We start from the raw sequence: 16,605 nt of genomic DNA on the forward strand, positions 1-16,605 counted from the left end.
AGTTTACTTATTTCATGCGCACGATTAAGTCGTTCGGAGAATATGTCGATCCATTACATGAGGCGATCGATGACATACTCCTTCCAACTTTGTTCGGTCAAACGGAGCCCCTCCCTACGAGCTGCGCAAGCTCGTCACCCTGACAGTGGCACAAGGGGGATTGGGGCTACCTGACCTACGATATGAAGCCCCACAGCAATTTGCTGCGTCTACGTCAATAACAGCATCGTACGTAGAATCTATAACAACACAGACGTTTATAGTGGCAAGCAAGAAATCTACAGAAGAGCGAAAACGACATCAACAATCTTTTAAAATGGCGTATGCAAAGTCGAAAATGGAGAGTATTGATGTCATGAAAAGTACTAGCTGCAAAGTACTGGCAAGGAGAGAGTGCAAGGACAGACATGACAAAGTAGCAAGAACAATCCATTGGCACCTATTGATCAAAAGGAAATGAAAAAGACTGACAAGTACGAAGAGCTCAGAATAGAAAAAGAAAGATTGTGGAGGATGAAGACCATGGTAGTTCCGATAGTCACTGGGTCGCTCGGAACAATATCAAAACAATTTGAGAATCATGTTCAGAGACTAGAACTTGATAGTATAAGCTTGTTAGAACTACGGAAATCTGTACTTTTAGGCACGCCACACATCTTAAGAAGAGTGCTTCAGCTCTCAGGAGCCGGGTAGAATCTCGAGCTGAAGGTTAATGTATACCAGCAAAAGGGTTGTAATATTCTTATTTTGCTGTGCAGTAAAGGGATAATAATAATGATAATAATAATAATGATGATGATGATGATGATGATGATGATTTTAATAATTTATTCATCCATTTTTTTCTAACGCAGTTTCTTTTTCTTATGATTTCAATTATTTAAGACCACTATCAAGCTACTGGTCGAATAATCAAGGCAGATTACTTGAAAGAGCGGCTGTCATTGAAGGACATAAAGTTCAATACTGCAGAGCGAAAAAGCATGAATTCACTTCTGCAACTGGATATTCTGGCAGACACCTTCCACATTGAGGTATATTTAACAATTTGACCCGGAACCCGAATGCTCTGCGAGTCAATAGATACCTTAAGGTGCAGGAATTTTTTTTTATTCCGATAGCAACTTTTTTTTTTTTTTTTTTGCTACCTTTTTTTTATTGATCGATATCATTTTTAAAGTGCAGGATGGCGACTACGACAACGGCAAGCACACAATGCTGAAAGTAGCACTTCCAAAAGATTTACTTTGTTGATTTACGTTTAAAATAAAGACTCCCAAAGGATATCGATCATATAACTTCAAAAACGGAGTGCTTATTGAGTGAAATAGACTATAATAAAATGATAATGAATAATGAAGGTTTAAGAGAAGATGTCAGCAAAAATCAAACAACATCGAAATTTGCCGGCAACAACCAAAACATTGATTACGCTCATATTCAGGTATGAGTTAAACCTATAGCCAAAACAAATCGTGGTATACTTCGTTTTTCGAAATATCGCTTTAAAATTCATGAAATTTCGAAGAAAAAGCGGTTGTTCGGTACAATCAAGTGAATATATAATATTTCATGAATAGCAAAGTCATTAAATACTCAAGCTTGTTTATACTAATTCTAAAATATCACTCCACGGTCTATTCTCTTTTTTTTCTTTTTTTTTTTTTTTTTTAACAAAATAATCAAAATTTCTATCTTATTTATCTACTTTTTTTACTTACAGGGCGTCGTTACTTTTTATGCTCTTCAAACTGTTAAAATATACGCGAGGCAGATTGTCGCTGCTAAAGGAAGTCAAATCGTTTTTGCGACACCAGAATGGACACAGGATTTTGCTACTCCAGTAGGAGTTCAGAGTAACGGAGATGGAACCAACGGAGAAAATGGAAAAGACGGCAAAGACGGACCTCGGGGTAAGTGGTGAAATGCAATAATTCAGTTGGTAAAATACTTAAATCAAATTTAACAACCAAAGCCATACTAATATAAGTACGCGTATATGTAAATTAGCAAAAAAAGAAAATCAGTTATTAGCAAGCAATATGTGAAAATTACCAGTAAAGCCTGGTTCACAATATACCCAGACTCAGTATCACATATATCACCTAGGTGCATAAGGGAAACACGCACTGTTAATGAGTAGTACGTAGTTCTTATCAAACTCATTAATAATTCATGAGGAAAACACAACAGAAATCACGACCGTGAAGAGTGTTGTAAATCTGAAAATTTTAGTGAAACACAAAGGAACTAACCTAGACGTTTGATAAGTCATATACAGTATTCGTGCCCGTGTTGTATCAGATATACAATCCGGCAACGCCTCGTGGTTGTATATCTGATACAACACGGCCACTCATACTGTATATATTACATATTCTCTTGGTAGTACACAACTGAGTCTACTTGTGTTGCTTATGGTTGGGATTGCGACGCTAGAGTGAACCAGACCAAGCAAGTGAATCACATCTCTGAATATTATATACACTTATTTCAATAAAGTTAGTCACCAAAAAACCTAGAAAGCTGAGATCACTGAGGATCATGGGAAACTTTTAATATCAAACAAGTAAAGCTTTTGATACAATCTGCAGCTTGAGGATGCTCAGGAGAGGTGAGACTGTAACTGGTAAAGGATCTAAAATCCATCGATAGTTGAAACATGTAAAATAGAACTACCCATAATCCCTGTTGGTCTCAGCTTTGTAGCTTTTCAGGCGACTAACTTTATTGAAATAAGTGTATACAGTCAATATCATTAACGTTGTCCACCGAAAAAGAAAAAAAGACATTACACACAGTACACATGTCCATTACAAGTACACAGGACACAGTACACATACACAGGGACACATGTACACATTACACATTACACATGGAACACAGGACACAGGGACACATGTTACAACATTACATACACATTTACACAGATACCACATACACAACACGTTACACAAGGGACACACACAGTACACATTTACACATTGACACAGGGACACATGACACATTACACATTACACATTTACACATTTACACATTTACACATTTACACATTTACACATTTACACATTTACACATTTACACATTTACACATTTACACATTTACACATTTACACATTTACACATTTACACATTTACACATTTACACATTTACACATTTACACATTTACACATTACACATTTACACATTTACACATTTACACATTTACACATTTACACATTTACACATTTACACATTTACACATTTACACATTAACACATTTACACATTTACACATTTACACATTACACATTTACACATTACACATTACACATTTACACATTTACACATTTACACATTTACACATTTACACATTTACACATTTACACATTTACACATTTACACATTTAGACTAAAAGAAATATGACGTGTTTCCTCGAACGTTCTGGCATAAAACAAACGCCTAAGTACAATTCTTTATCTTAAATCCTCACTAAATGGTCGGGGCACTCTGGATTTTCGATTCACGAGTTGAATTTTACATTTAAAGTTCAGGCTCACTTTAGTCTAAATGTGTAAATGTGTAAATGTCTTTTTTCGGTGGACAACGTTAATGACATAGACTGTATATTTTTTTCTGATTTAAAAATAATAATAAAGCGTAATAATGAAGCTTAATGTTATTTTTAATTAGTAATTTTGCAAAAGCCGCGGGGTGGTGGGTCGCATTTTCCTACTTCTATATTTTAACATCTCTGTCTGTCCCTGTCTCTGTCCCTTTCACCGTCCTTGTCCTAGTTATTGTCCCCTTCCTTGTCCTTGCCCGGTCCCTGTCCTTGTCCTTGTCCCCGTCCTTGTCCTCGTCCCCGTCTCTGTCCGTCCCTGTCTCTGTCCGTCCCTGTCTTAGTCTTTCCCTGTCCCTGTCCCTGTCCCTGTCCCTGTCCCTGTCCCTGTCCCTGTCCCTGTCCCTGTCCCTGTCCCTGTCCCTGTCCCTGTCCCTGTCCCTGTCCCTGTCCCTGTCACACATGTCCCTTGTCCCTGTCCCTGTCCTGTCCCTGTCCCTGTACCCTGTCCGTCCCTGTCCCTGTCCCTGTACCCCTGTCCCTGTCCCTGGTCCCCTCCTGTCCCCTGTCCCTGTCCCTATCCCTGTCCTGTCCCTTGTCCATACCTGTCCCGTGTCCCTGTCCCTGTCCCTGTTTCACCCTGTTCCCTGCCCTGTCCCTGTCCCTGTCCATCGTCACTGTCCCTGTCCTGTCCCTGTCCCTGTCCCTGTCCCTGTCCCTGTCCCTGTCCCTTGTCCCTGTCCCTGTCCCTGTCCCTGTCCCTTGTCCCTGTCCCTGTCCCTGTCCCTGTCCCTGTCCCTGTCCCTGTCCCTGTCACCTGTCCCTGTCCCTGTCCCTGTCCCTGTCCCCTGTCCTTCCCTGTCCCTTGTCCCTGTCCCTGTCCCTGTCCCTGTCCCTGTCCCCGTCCCCGTTCCTGACATTTTTTTTCTTCAGTCGAAGTATTCAGTGACACTATACATGGCGAACTTGATATCAAATCTAAAGGAGGTAACGGACACAAAGGACAAGATGGTGGTAATGGTCGTCCTGGTTCTAATGCCGCTAATGTAAGTTCTTTACTAAATTAGTAGATATGAAATGAGATCTAGAGTTCTGCTTCAGGATCTGTTCATGTTCCATGGAGTTTGAATCCACTCTATTCCCGATCTTGGATTTTGAGTAGTATACAGAATGTATGTTCTACGCTGGGTGGATCAGGGTGGATCGTGGATCAACCCTAAGAATGACGTAACCCCTATGAAATGACGTCGCACTCGTTATAGCATCGTCATACCTCTTTGGATAGGTCACATCTATTGTTAGAATGACCCCCCCCCCCCCCCCCCCCCCCCATCATGACGTCATTGCTCCTTACAGCCAATTAGCGATGTTGCAGAAATTTCGGTGCCAACTCTCGGCTTTCTTCAGCAAGGTCATGTCTATTTTTTTAGAATTATGACGATTCTTCTGACGTGAGAACGTCTGACGTGTTAATTGTTAGTAGTTTTTTTTCAGTTTTTGGAAGAGGCGATATAGAACACGTTACTCGACAAACTTGTTGACGAGTCGTCACTAGGAGCTGTTGGTTGGAGAGGTGTCAAACTTAAAATTTCGCAGATAGGCGCTTGGGCAGTCGGAACTTCGGAATCTTCGCGAGCTTTATTGAGTGTTGAGATCACATCTTCCACCTCACTTTTTTTCAGTTGATCTGATGTTTTCGTGGAGTTGTCGCGCTATTCTAAAAGGCTTTCAAGTCCTTTTAGGTGCTCTCTAATCTCACGGCGCTTCTTCAGTAGCTATAGACACGTTCTAAAAATATAGTCACTGGATCGGTAATCGGTAAAAGAAATACTCCAGCTCTTGATGTACTTTAAAGCTTTTCCTTCAACTGAATATATTTCTTTATATAAATTCATTGCACTCTAATAACTTTCGGCGTGATCCGTAATGATCACATATATATTTCTTTTACAGAAAGGTGACAGGTATGGCCATTGGCGTTGGTGTGGGCGCGGCAGCTATGCTTCAATGGACTATGTTGATACTGATGAATCTGCAGAAGCAACAAAAAAATGTAGGGCTAGAAATAGAAATTCAGTAACAGGTAACAGAGGAGGAAACGGAAGAAGAGGAGGAAATGCTGGAACTCCAGGTAGGAAAAAACAAGTCAGATGTTAAGAGGAATTTTTTTTTAATAATGAGTAATAATGGCAAAAAGCGCCAAAAACTAGACTTTCGTATGAGTTTTGATCCCAATTTTCGTTTTGGGTTAACACTTAAAACCCTTTTTAAACAGTTAGAAACTGATGTACTATAATAAAATGCCTGTTTGAAGCGGCATTTTCGATTGCATAAAGATGTTTTGTTGCATTTGTGTTAGAATGTTGCTTTGTCAGGCTTTTTTATAGAAAATACATGGGAAATAAGCAAATGAAGGCCTAAATCTCATTTTTGACGGCCAAAAGAAGTTGGGCCCGGGACTCTCATTTTTATTAGATCATTTACTTTTAGTATAAATTTCTTTTATCGTATAAATTTTTTTTTTAAATCCTTAAAATGGGGTATTTTGCCCATGAATGTCCATAAATTTTCTGCCCATTACCAATGTTTGTTGTGGATATCTTCCTCAGGCAGAGGAGGGAATGCTGGAGGAGTTACTCTGCGTTACAGAAATTTAAATGGGCTTGTAAAAGCTAACGTCTGCGCGGGAACTGGAGCCGATGCAGCTAATAATGGACGAGGTGGAAATGGTCAGTTGAGTTCAATAGCTTTAAAAAATTGAATTTTCTACAAAGGAAAAAGAAAAAGAGTTACGAGTAATAGAATGAAATAGCTACTTTTGTTTTCCCAAATGGCTTGCTTTTGGGGCAGGGAAACTTAAGAGATATTTCCGAGAATTGATGTATCATGAAATATCATTCTTGTTTCCAGACCCCTTGGACTTCGCCAAGAAGCAAAGAGCTATTGGAAAATGCAACTACCGTTGTTTTCTGATAGGCTAATACAACAATGCAGAAAAAGCTGCTTCCCGTTCTTTAATTTACCTAGATAGCATTTCGATTTTAAAATTTCAACTGTCTCAGCGCTGCGCAAGGCAAAAGGCTATGTTTTCCATAATTTGGGCCCAAGAAGTAGAAAATAACCGAGAAAAGGTCCAGTTTATATAATTTATTTTTATAACTCGAATTGATATTTGTCTAAATTACAGGTGGCAGTGGAGGTGCAGGAATACAGGGAATACAGTGCTTTGCATACAATTCTGGTGACTGGAATAGCGATCTAATAATATATGATTGCAGAAAGCAATACAGAAAACACGCCTCCAGAGGAGCAAATGGTCGGAAAGGAGCCTCAGGAACAAGTAAGGAAATGTGCAGTCCGAATGCATTTGGCTATTTGTTAATGGCAATAATCACCGGCAGTAAATTATCATACAGCATATAATGCTGATGCTGATTAGTCCTTTTCGTTGCCTTGACAACATTGGCCCTTCATCATTGTCATAATTGCAGACTATAATCATTAAATAATGATTCTCTCATATGTATCTCTTTGAAATGATAGGGCTTGATAACATTGAAAACATGTATAAGTTTTGAAATCCAGCCAAAAATCTCTGACAAGATATGAGGATTTAAATATGACAAAATACACCAAAATGAGGCCTAAGTTTCCGACAAAATATATAGGACGTTTTCTCACTGGACTCTGAAGTTGAATTCCGCTCAGGTTTCGAAATGTCTGTCAGCAACAACAACAGTCTTTCTACAATAGACAACAACAACAACAACAACAACAACAACAAAACAAAAACAAAAAAGAGCAATTTTCATCCAGGCCTTTTCTAAATCGAAATAGAACTTAGAAATTGATTTTTGCGGAGGGAGGAAAATCGGAGGAAATTTTAAAAAACCCACACAACACAGGAAAGAACCAACGAACAACTCTATTCACATACGACGATATTTGCCATAAAAGAGGATATCAACATATCTATACTGCGTGTACGTGTACTCTTGCACGTCTCATTCACAGGTAACCCATCTGTCACGTGTTATCTTACAATATGAATTTTAAAACATATGGATATATTTTTAGATAATGTACGTTTCCCCTCTAGCTCCCAACTTCAAAGGACAGGATGGCACCGTTAGTGGCTCTTCTATCAGTAAGTCAGAGACAATCGACGCACAAAGCAAAAAGGGTTTTCCAGAAGCTCTTCTTCTCCTCATAAGGAGGAAGGCAGTCGACTTGTTACTAGGAGACAGCAAGAATCAGGAGGGCAAAGACGCACTACAGTTTCTTGTCAGGATAACGACTGGAAGAAATGACGTTGAATATATTAAGAAAGGCGAGTAAACTATTTGAAAAATATAATTACAGGCAATTCAAAAAAATATCTTCGAACGCCTCCAGCTTACCTGATTGGGTGACTGGACCAAAACAAAACAATGGATAGAAATCACTGAAGCTGTTGACTGCATATATAATTTTATCTGATTACTAATGCCTAGGGTTTACAGGACGGACCTTTCTCTGGCGAGCTAGCAGTGTTAAAGGAGTTTTTTATGTCTTCAGATATCTTCTTTATTACTGAATCTAATTTAATTTTAGCCCCTGCTTAAAGTGGACCTCAAAATTGAAACAGGACCAATTGAAATAAAACTGAAAATGTGAAATTATAATCGAGGGAAAAATCTTCAATTATTTTTTTATTAGAGATGAAGATAATGATCCCAAAAATGAAAACCATGAAGTGAAAAAATCAAATTGAAATGCACGACATTGTTTCCTTTGCACGAGGGTTTTCGTTTTTGACCTTTCTTATCTCCCACTCAGGAATTTTGTCACATGTAGACAACTCACCACCGGCCACCAAAGCGGCTAGTTTTGTTCTTGAAAAATTCTTCGACAAAGTTTTGCATGACCGACATTTTTACGCTTTGAATTCCTGGTTAACTTTACTTGAAAAACAAAAGATAACTACAGTTAATCCAATAAAATATCAAGTTTAGTGAAATTTACCTTGGAAGTCTTTCATTAAAATCCAAATTTTGGCCTGGAGACTTCCAAACTTTTTAAAGACTAATCAGCAACATAAAGGCCGGTTTCGACGGTACGATTTTCGCCTACGACTATCGTATAAACGCGCTCGCGCCATCCTACAACTCGAGTCGTAGCGTGTAAATCAAGCCCACAACTCGCCTACGACAGACGCGAGCGTGTGGTATACGATAGTTGTAGGCGAAAATCGGTCTCACCGTCTAAACCGGCCTTTAAGGCAGTCTTGAAAACTGGTTAAAATAGCTGAACAGAATATAAGCTTAAGCTTACTTTTGCGTCTTGTACATAACGATGTTTGGTTATATATGAAGAGATATATGTTTTTATATGAAAAGTATTTTTACCTCAATGAAAATAAGAAAAGAAAACATTAAGCTTAACTCACTAAACTACTCAAATTTGCGAGAACCTGAACGAAAAAAATATGTGTCAGTTTAAAAAATGAGTTTCTTATCATTAATCATTGAAAGATTGTATATTCCTTAAATTATTCCAGAAACCTAAAAATTAAGTTACTAGATTTTAAGCCTCATTTTACCAGTTTTAATCTGTTTTTATGTGTGAAAAAGATGTGGAAATCACGAACGACGAAAGTTTTCGAAAAATATAGTTTACACACAGTTAAACTTAACAAAAACAACTGAGTCAGATTTATTAATACAAATATGTATCCCTTTTTTTCATTTCTTTCAATATTTAAATAAATTATTCTATAGAAATATAAAAACTATTGAAGGAAAGTTTTGCTTTGGTTTGCCGATAGGAGGCGAACGAAACTGCTTTTTCTTGTAAACTGAACATGCGATAGTTGGTTAAAATATAAAGAATTATTGAAAATGTATAAGCTAAATAAAGGGCAAGTGTTTTTTTTTTTTTTGTAATATCTACTTTTTTTTATATTTCATCCAGCATTAAAATAAATTACCTATAGAAATATTAAAACTTTTGAGAAAAAATATTTGATTTTCCAATTGGTCGAACGAATTGAAGCAGCTTTTCATGAAAAGTAGAAATATACGATTAATTGTCTTGAAGATTATGACTTTGACTGAATATTATCAAATATTATTTTCTTAAGTATGGTGCTCCGCTCGTACGGGCCTTCGGCCCGCGCGGGAGCTCCGCTATAAAATATAAGTCATAACGACCTTTGTTTCCGAAGACATAGATTTAATGGGTTTATTACATTTACTCAGAGCTAATCTTTGAAGATTAATTAAATGATTAATATTTTAAAATAATTAAATAGAGGTTAATGCACTGCTAGTTGTGTATTACAGCCGGATAATTTTACGAGTGAAAGCGGCCAGTGCAATAAATTGCTTATTGAATAACACGAGGAAAAAAAAAAAAAACTCATCAAGAATGCATGAAAAACAACCCATTTTTGTTTTAAGCAAACCTGAAAGTCACGAGCTCAAACCACTGACATGAACCGCACAACAGAAAAGGAGAAAATTTCATCGCGCTGACATCAGCAAAAAAAATGTCGTAATTAATAGCGGAGCTCCCGCGCGGAGCCCCATACTAAGAAAAAATGGTAAACCATCGAGTTGATTTTTCATGGCTTGGCTGACGTCACTTCCGTCCGTCCATCCGTCCATCCGTCCGTCCGTCCGTCCGTCCGTCCGTCCGTCCGTCCGTCCGTCCGTCCGTGTACACAGCACAGGAATCCCGCTTGATGTCAAAGCAAAACTACTCACAAATGCGGCTATCAAATGCACAGAAAAAATCGCTTTAGGACAAGTTATAGACCAAAAACAATTTTTAAAAAACTTTCATGTAGTCAAAGATGGATCAAGAGGTGTTCTTCAAGAATTCAGGTGTGTTTTTTTAGCAAACAATCGTATATGTATACATATATATATATATATATATATATATTTTTTTTTTTTTTTTTTTTTTTTTTGCAAGCATTTTTCTCGGCGAATCGAGAAATCAAAGACTTTCTCTCAAAACTTTTTATATTTCTATCGATAAGCTTAATTTATTTTAATGCTGGAGGAAATATAACATGAAGACCATATTACAACAAATATTCGTCCTTTATTTAGCTTTGTAAATCTTTAACAATTCGGTTGTTTTTAAGAGCAAAGGTCCACTAATATCGAGCAAAATCGAGAATTCGCGGTCACAGTCAAAATTTCGATTTTGCTCATTTTTGGTTTGCTGGAAGGTATTACCAAGTAAACAAACGTGGTGTAGTTAGTTTTTCAAAAAACCGCTAAAAATCTGAGAAATCCGAGAAAAACTGTTGGCCTAGCGGCGATCTCAAAAGTATGCAAATTTTCAGTTGAATCAAACCGGTCCAAAAACAACTAACGCATACAGAATAGGAAAAAGATATGAATATATATGTTTATAAATTGATAGAAGAGATGTTTGAGACTTGATTGGGTATAAAATAATGGTTTTAGCTATTTTTTGAAAGCGGTCAGATGATATTTAGACTATTGAGTGGCATTCACTCATAGATCTGACCCTTGCTACGCCAAAACAAATTTAATCAAGTGCGCAACTTTTTTTCTCAATGAAACTCACGTCATAAACTATTTAGATGTTCTACTAGAACATATCCAAAAATCAGTTTGGGTTATTGTATTTTGTGTTCATACGGAGGCCGTGAACATTGGGTATTTTCGACATATACCGCGTGACTGAAATCGACAAGTGTTTGTTGTTTCTGGTCGCTATTTTCTCATTGGTTTCTATTTTCATCCGGAATTAAAGCCCGAAAATGCATTTCCTTTTAAAAAATACCTTTTATTATATATATATATATATATATATATAATTTAAAAATTGATTAAATAAATAATATTTGTAAATTACTTAAATAATTAATATTTGTAAATTAATTAGATAAATAATATTTGTAGATTAATTAAATAATTAATATTTGTAAATTAATTAAATAATTTATATTTGTAAATTAATTAAATAATTCATATTTGTAAATTAATTAAATAATTAATATTTCTAACTTAATTAAAACTGCTTCAGTGATTTTTTCCATACTTCCTTTTCATTCGATGACAAAGTGCTTTGAATTTGATGATTTAACAAAATAGCTAGTCAGCGTTACGTGCTCACAAATAAAAGGGGAAAAACATGAATAAGCAGCTTGTAAGAAAACCAGTGTTACTTATTTAAGCTTATCTTGGCATTAAACAAAATATACCTTCTGATTTGCTATAGATGTCCAAAGAAAGCTTGCTTTCCTGGATAAAGACGGTTTTGACATTTTTGGAAAGAACAGTCTCTTTGCCCCTCTCATAAAGTGGGAAGAACTTCAAAAAGACGTAAACAAAATAAAAGATGCAGCGAAAATATATGAAGACGCCTTCACGAAAGTTATGGATCAAGTAAAGGACGAAGAAAACTTTCAGGACGTAAGTTATGCAAATGCTTCCTTAAGGTGGTTCGGGACCCATAGACCCAGCAACGTTTGCTTTGCAATGTTTTCGTCCGGGAATCCAGAAACAATACAAAAGAATTAACACTGGCAGTTGGATTGCCTACACATTTTTAGTTAGATCTTAACTTGTTCTTCGGGATGATATAAGACTGACATTTCTCCAAAACTGACATCGTCAAGTGAAAAACCAATCAATAATTAAATGTTATGGGCAGTGGATATTTTCGCTGTTCCAAACACATTCAATTGTGGCTTTTGTTGCAGGTAGCGAAATTAATGACCAAGGTAGCATCTAAACAAGTAAATGCACAGAAGGAACGACTTATTGCGGCTAGAAGAATAGACGAAAGCCAGAAAAGGATGTATATTACGGTAAAGTAATCCGAGTATATTCACCACTTTTTGTCTGAATTATTTCTTTATTTGCAGATATAGATGTAGATGTAGACGTATATTTAGGTGTAGATAGAATAAATATAAGTTGTCTCTGACTTTATAAAAATCTTTAAAACAACAACCTGATGGCAGGGTAGACCGGTTTACCTGGTTGGGACGTTTTGCTACTTACCTAAGTCTCTAATAATCTAAAGGAGAACTGTAATTAAGCTGGGGGGAAAAAAGGTAGAGCGTTTATGCCATACTGGCCAGTTATCGAATACCTCAATCTGGAACTCCAAACACCAATTCCAATTCCGGTCCGGATTTTGGCATACGTAATCAGGCTGTCGCGAAGGAGGTTCATGACAGGCACAACTCGCTTTAAAATCTAGTTAAATGCTTCTTTTAAAACGTACAGGCTAATATTTGAGTTTCGCTCTGTTTTGTGACCCTTACCAACCATAACTTTCGTGATTTCTTTTCTTTTCTTTTTTTCTTTTTTCCCCTTTACTATCTTTTGAACATTTTTTAAAATTTATTCTTATGTTGCATTAGTCGGTATGAAGAAAGTTATTAATAATAAATGAAAAATAAATGAATACGTAAATGTGTATGTGTATGTGGCACAGGCACAGGCACAGGCACAGGCACAGGCACAGGCACAGGCACAGGCACAGGAACAGGCACAGGCACAGGCACAGGCACAGGCACAGGCACAGGCACAGGCACAGGCACAGGCACAGGCACAGGCACAGGCACAGGCACAGGCACAGGCACAGGCACAGGCACAGGCACAGGCACAGGCACAGGCACAGGCACAGGCACAGGCACAGGCACAGGCACAGGCACAGGCACAGGCACAGGCACAGGCACAGGCACAGGCACAGGCACAGGCACAGGCACAGGCACAGGCACAGGCACAGGCACAGGCACAGGCACAGGCACAGGCACAGGCACAGGCACAGGCACAGGCACAGGCACAGGCACAGGCACAGGCACAGGCACAGGCACAGGCACAGACCAAGATAACATCGCTTAAAGAAATTCGAAATCCCCTCTAATTTAGTCATGATGATGGGCTGGTTGATGTCCAAGAATTTCTGCTGTTATACGGCTGGCAACTGGAAATTAGGTCGTCGACGAAGACATGACGACCTATTCTCTTGTTCGCTCATGTGCAATATCTTAAAAATGTTACGTTCCGACTTCCAGTCATCGTCGTCGTGTGTTTCGTCGTCGATGCTTAAGCTCCCTAACAGCGCATTTTGGCACTGTGGACTATCATTAGATTTTTTACCGTTGATTAAAATAGATTGCTTTAAGCCCCAGTTAGCGATTTTTCATTTAATTGAAGATATTTTAAAATCATAATTCAATAATACCACAACCAACCTCTTCTCCCAAGATAAGTCGTTAACTTAACCTTTAGTCTTCTTTTTTTGTTTTTGCAGGCCATCAAAGAAACAGAAACACAGATGAAAAATACTGAAATAAAAATTCTCTCATTATTGCCGGAGGCTCAGCAAGCAGCGGGTGTTAAGTTAAACAGAGATCACTTAATAGTACTGCTTTCGGGTGTTACAGGGTTTCTTTCCGCTGATGGTCTATTGGGCCGCATTGACGAAGTTGTGAATATTGCCAATCACGATATAAATAAGCCTTGTCTCACGGCTCTCAAATCCGTTATTGGAAGTACCAAGAAATGGCTGACCTTTGGTAAATACGTGCCTCTGCTCGATTCCAGTCAATTGGACTTTGACGAAATAGAAGTTAAATCAGTTCCCGAAATGATGAAGGTACAATGCGCTGTTTGATATTTTATTCCGTTTCAAGGAGTTTCTCAGGGTTACACATAGTACTCGTTGTACTCGTTTAGAGACTTTCTGACGCCAGTCGTCCAACGCACAAAACTCTATTAAAATAATCTTACAATGTGTGGTAAAACCTAGAAAAAATTACTTCAAATCATGATCAAGAAAAGTTTTTTGAAATTACAACATAAATTTACTTACATCCTGGCGTCTTCTGACGAAAAAACGATGAAAATTATTAAGAACAAATTTTAAGTGGCTGCCATGAGGTCTTCTTCTACGCGCAAAGACTCATGGGATCACTTGCCACAGGAAACCCAAACTATGTTGATCGCACGACTTTCTAGCTTAAATTTATTCCAATACACTCGTACGTGTAGAATTACTTTCCAAGTTCCAGCTCCACTACTTCAGGCGTTCAGTAAACTAAAGTAAAATTAATAATAAATCATGTTGCTTTACGATAGGCCATCTACCGGAACGCTCAAAAAAATAATAATCTCATGAATCCCTATCTTTATTTATTGACAATAATCCATTCTTACTTGGTGCTGAGACCAGAGGTCGTCATATTTCCTTGCCTGTCGTTCGTTTAAAAAAAGGAAGTTAAAGCTATGCCAGTGGAAGTTTGAGTGATTGTGGTTGGTCCAAATTGTCACGATGAACACATGACGCGAGGAAGTCATGCGATGTAGCAATGAACTTTTGTAGCTTCGTGTGCAAATTATGCATTACAGATCAAGACGTTCCCTCGAGAATTGTTCTTTTATGAAGAACATGTTAAAATCTTAAAATATTTACATATGCAAGAATCTACTTCAAAGAGCGACATCACATGGTCCGAAATGTGCACTTCAAAAACGAAGCTAAAAAATGGCTACATTAAGTTATGGGCCAATGCCCGCCACCTTAGGTATGCCGCGTTAGAAAACCCAAATATTATGAAAACCACATTTCTCTTCCCCAATTAAATTTATTATCATCATTTTCAATTTAACAATATGTGATTATTTACTTGTTCAAAGTATTTTTTTTTCAAATTCTTGCATATTGTTGTTCTCTCGATTTAACCATATGTGAATACTTCTTAACGTTTTACACTCTTTCATATTCTTGTTGTATTTTGTTTGCAATAAGGCCAAACTAGAGATGAATAAAGAACAGTTTGCTGCTGACTTGGTATGCCTGCTGGATGAGGCTTCTAGACCTCATAACGTTGCCGACCTTAAAGCGGAAATTGAGTCTTATTTCGTTTTGGGCGCAGCTCGCATCGACATGATAGCGAGAGTTATGGACCTTGACAACACTATTGGGGGACACAATTTTGATATTCCACTTCTGGAAAACACAAAGAATGCAATTGGTAAACTCAGTAAATCAACAGGTATGAAAGCAGCCGACCGCTTAACTGATACGGTGGCCATCTTGAATTCTATCGTTTTAAGTAAGAGAGTATGGAATGCCGAGGGAGGTTCTCTTTTTGTATACCTTTACGTTATCCAATCTCAATCACATCTAAACAAACAATTGAATTTGCTGGTAGTTGGAGCGATATGTAAAATACCAAAGCGTAAAATTATCTTAAAAAGAAACTTCGCAAATTTATGTCCTATGAATGTTTCCATGTTTGCTACATGGGCATTCCATAATTTAAGATGACTGCCGTATCAGTAACAAGGTCCGTTAGAATTGAAGTCAGCCAGTCTCTTGACTGAGAGTGTGAATATCTTTAATCAAGTATACTCCATCTGAATGAATATTGTCTAATATATAATAATTATATTCCTAAACTAAACACGATAACAACGAAAATAGAGATTATCACATGTTAAGAGCTTGATATCGTTTTATTCACGAATTTCCATATATTGCGAACGAGTGTGTCCGCAAGCGGATGGAAAACGAGTACAAAATACAAAAGCGTAAAATGGAAACTTACAACTGGAAAAATGCAGTTTCCATTTCACCGTGAAATGATATTTTATCTCTTCACTTAATATGGTTTTTATCCACGGCTTTATCAAAATGATATCGACCCTAAAAGTGTAAGTAATGTTTACAATATGAGTGGCCGTGTTGTATCGACTATCCCGGGTCGACTATACAATCACGAGCCGGAGGCGAATGTTGTAAACTACTCGTGAAATTTCGTGAATAATTCATAATTCTTTTGGGAGATTTTCAATTCATATGCTCATTAGATACAACCACTAATGCTGCATCAGAACAGTATACATTCACCAGTGGTATATCTAATAAGCATTTTCATTGTAAGGTTTGTATCGGGCTTACAAGATATTCATGTGACCTGTTTTCTAAAGCTGGATTGGTTTAGGCCCACATTAATTATATTCATGAATTTTACAGGGAATTATATTATGTTTATATTATATTATATTACATTTATAATTCT

General features: G+C 37.4%; 1 protein-coding gene across 1 annotated transcript in view; it reads left to right on the top strand.

Moving 5' to 3' along the window:
* Window positions 1-16,605, top strand: part of LOC148906428 (uncharacterized) — a 32,586-nt gene that overhangs the window by 4,386 nt on the left and 11,595 nt on the right. The window contains exons 4-14 of the mRNA XM_089038198.1: window positions 886-1,034; window positions 1,724-1,913; window positions 4,476-4,588; window positions 5,496-5,673; window positions 6,152-6,271; window positions 6,730-6,882; window positions 7,642-7,872; window positions 11,784-11,977; window positions 12,268-12,375; window positions 13,833-14,177; window positions 15,330-15,576. Coding sequence (XP_088894324.1) covers window positions 886-1,034; window positions 1,724-1,913; window positions 4,476-4,588; window positions 5,496-5,673; window positions 6,152-6,271; window positions 6,730-6,882; window positions 7,642-7,872; window positions 11,784-11,977; window positions 12,268-12,375; window positions 13,833-14,177; window positions 15,330-15,576 — 2,028 coding nt within the window. The remainder of the gene's footprint in view (window positions 1-885; window positions 1,035-1,723; window positions 1,914-4,475; window positions 4,589-5,495; window positions 5,674-6,151; window positions 6,272-6,729; window positions 6,883-7,641; window positions 7,873-11,783; window positions 11,978-12,267; window positions 12,376-13,832; window positions 14,178-15,329; window positions 15,577-16,605) is intronic.

Source organism: Actinia tenebrosa, unplaced genomic scaffold, assembly GCF_029948245.1.
Source record: "Actinia tenebrosa isolate PJP-AT-01 unplaced genomic scaffold, QUT_ActTen_1.0 PGA_scaffold5__44_contigs__length_20552954, whole genome shotgun sequence".
NCBI lineage: Eukaryota > Metazoa > Cnidaria > Anthozoa > Actiniaria > Actiniidae > Actinia > Actinia tenebrosa.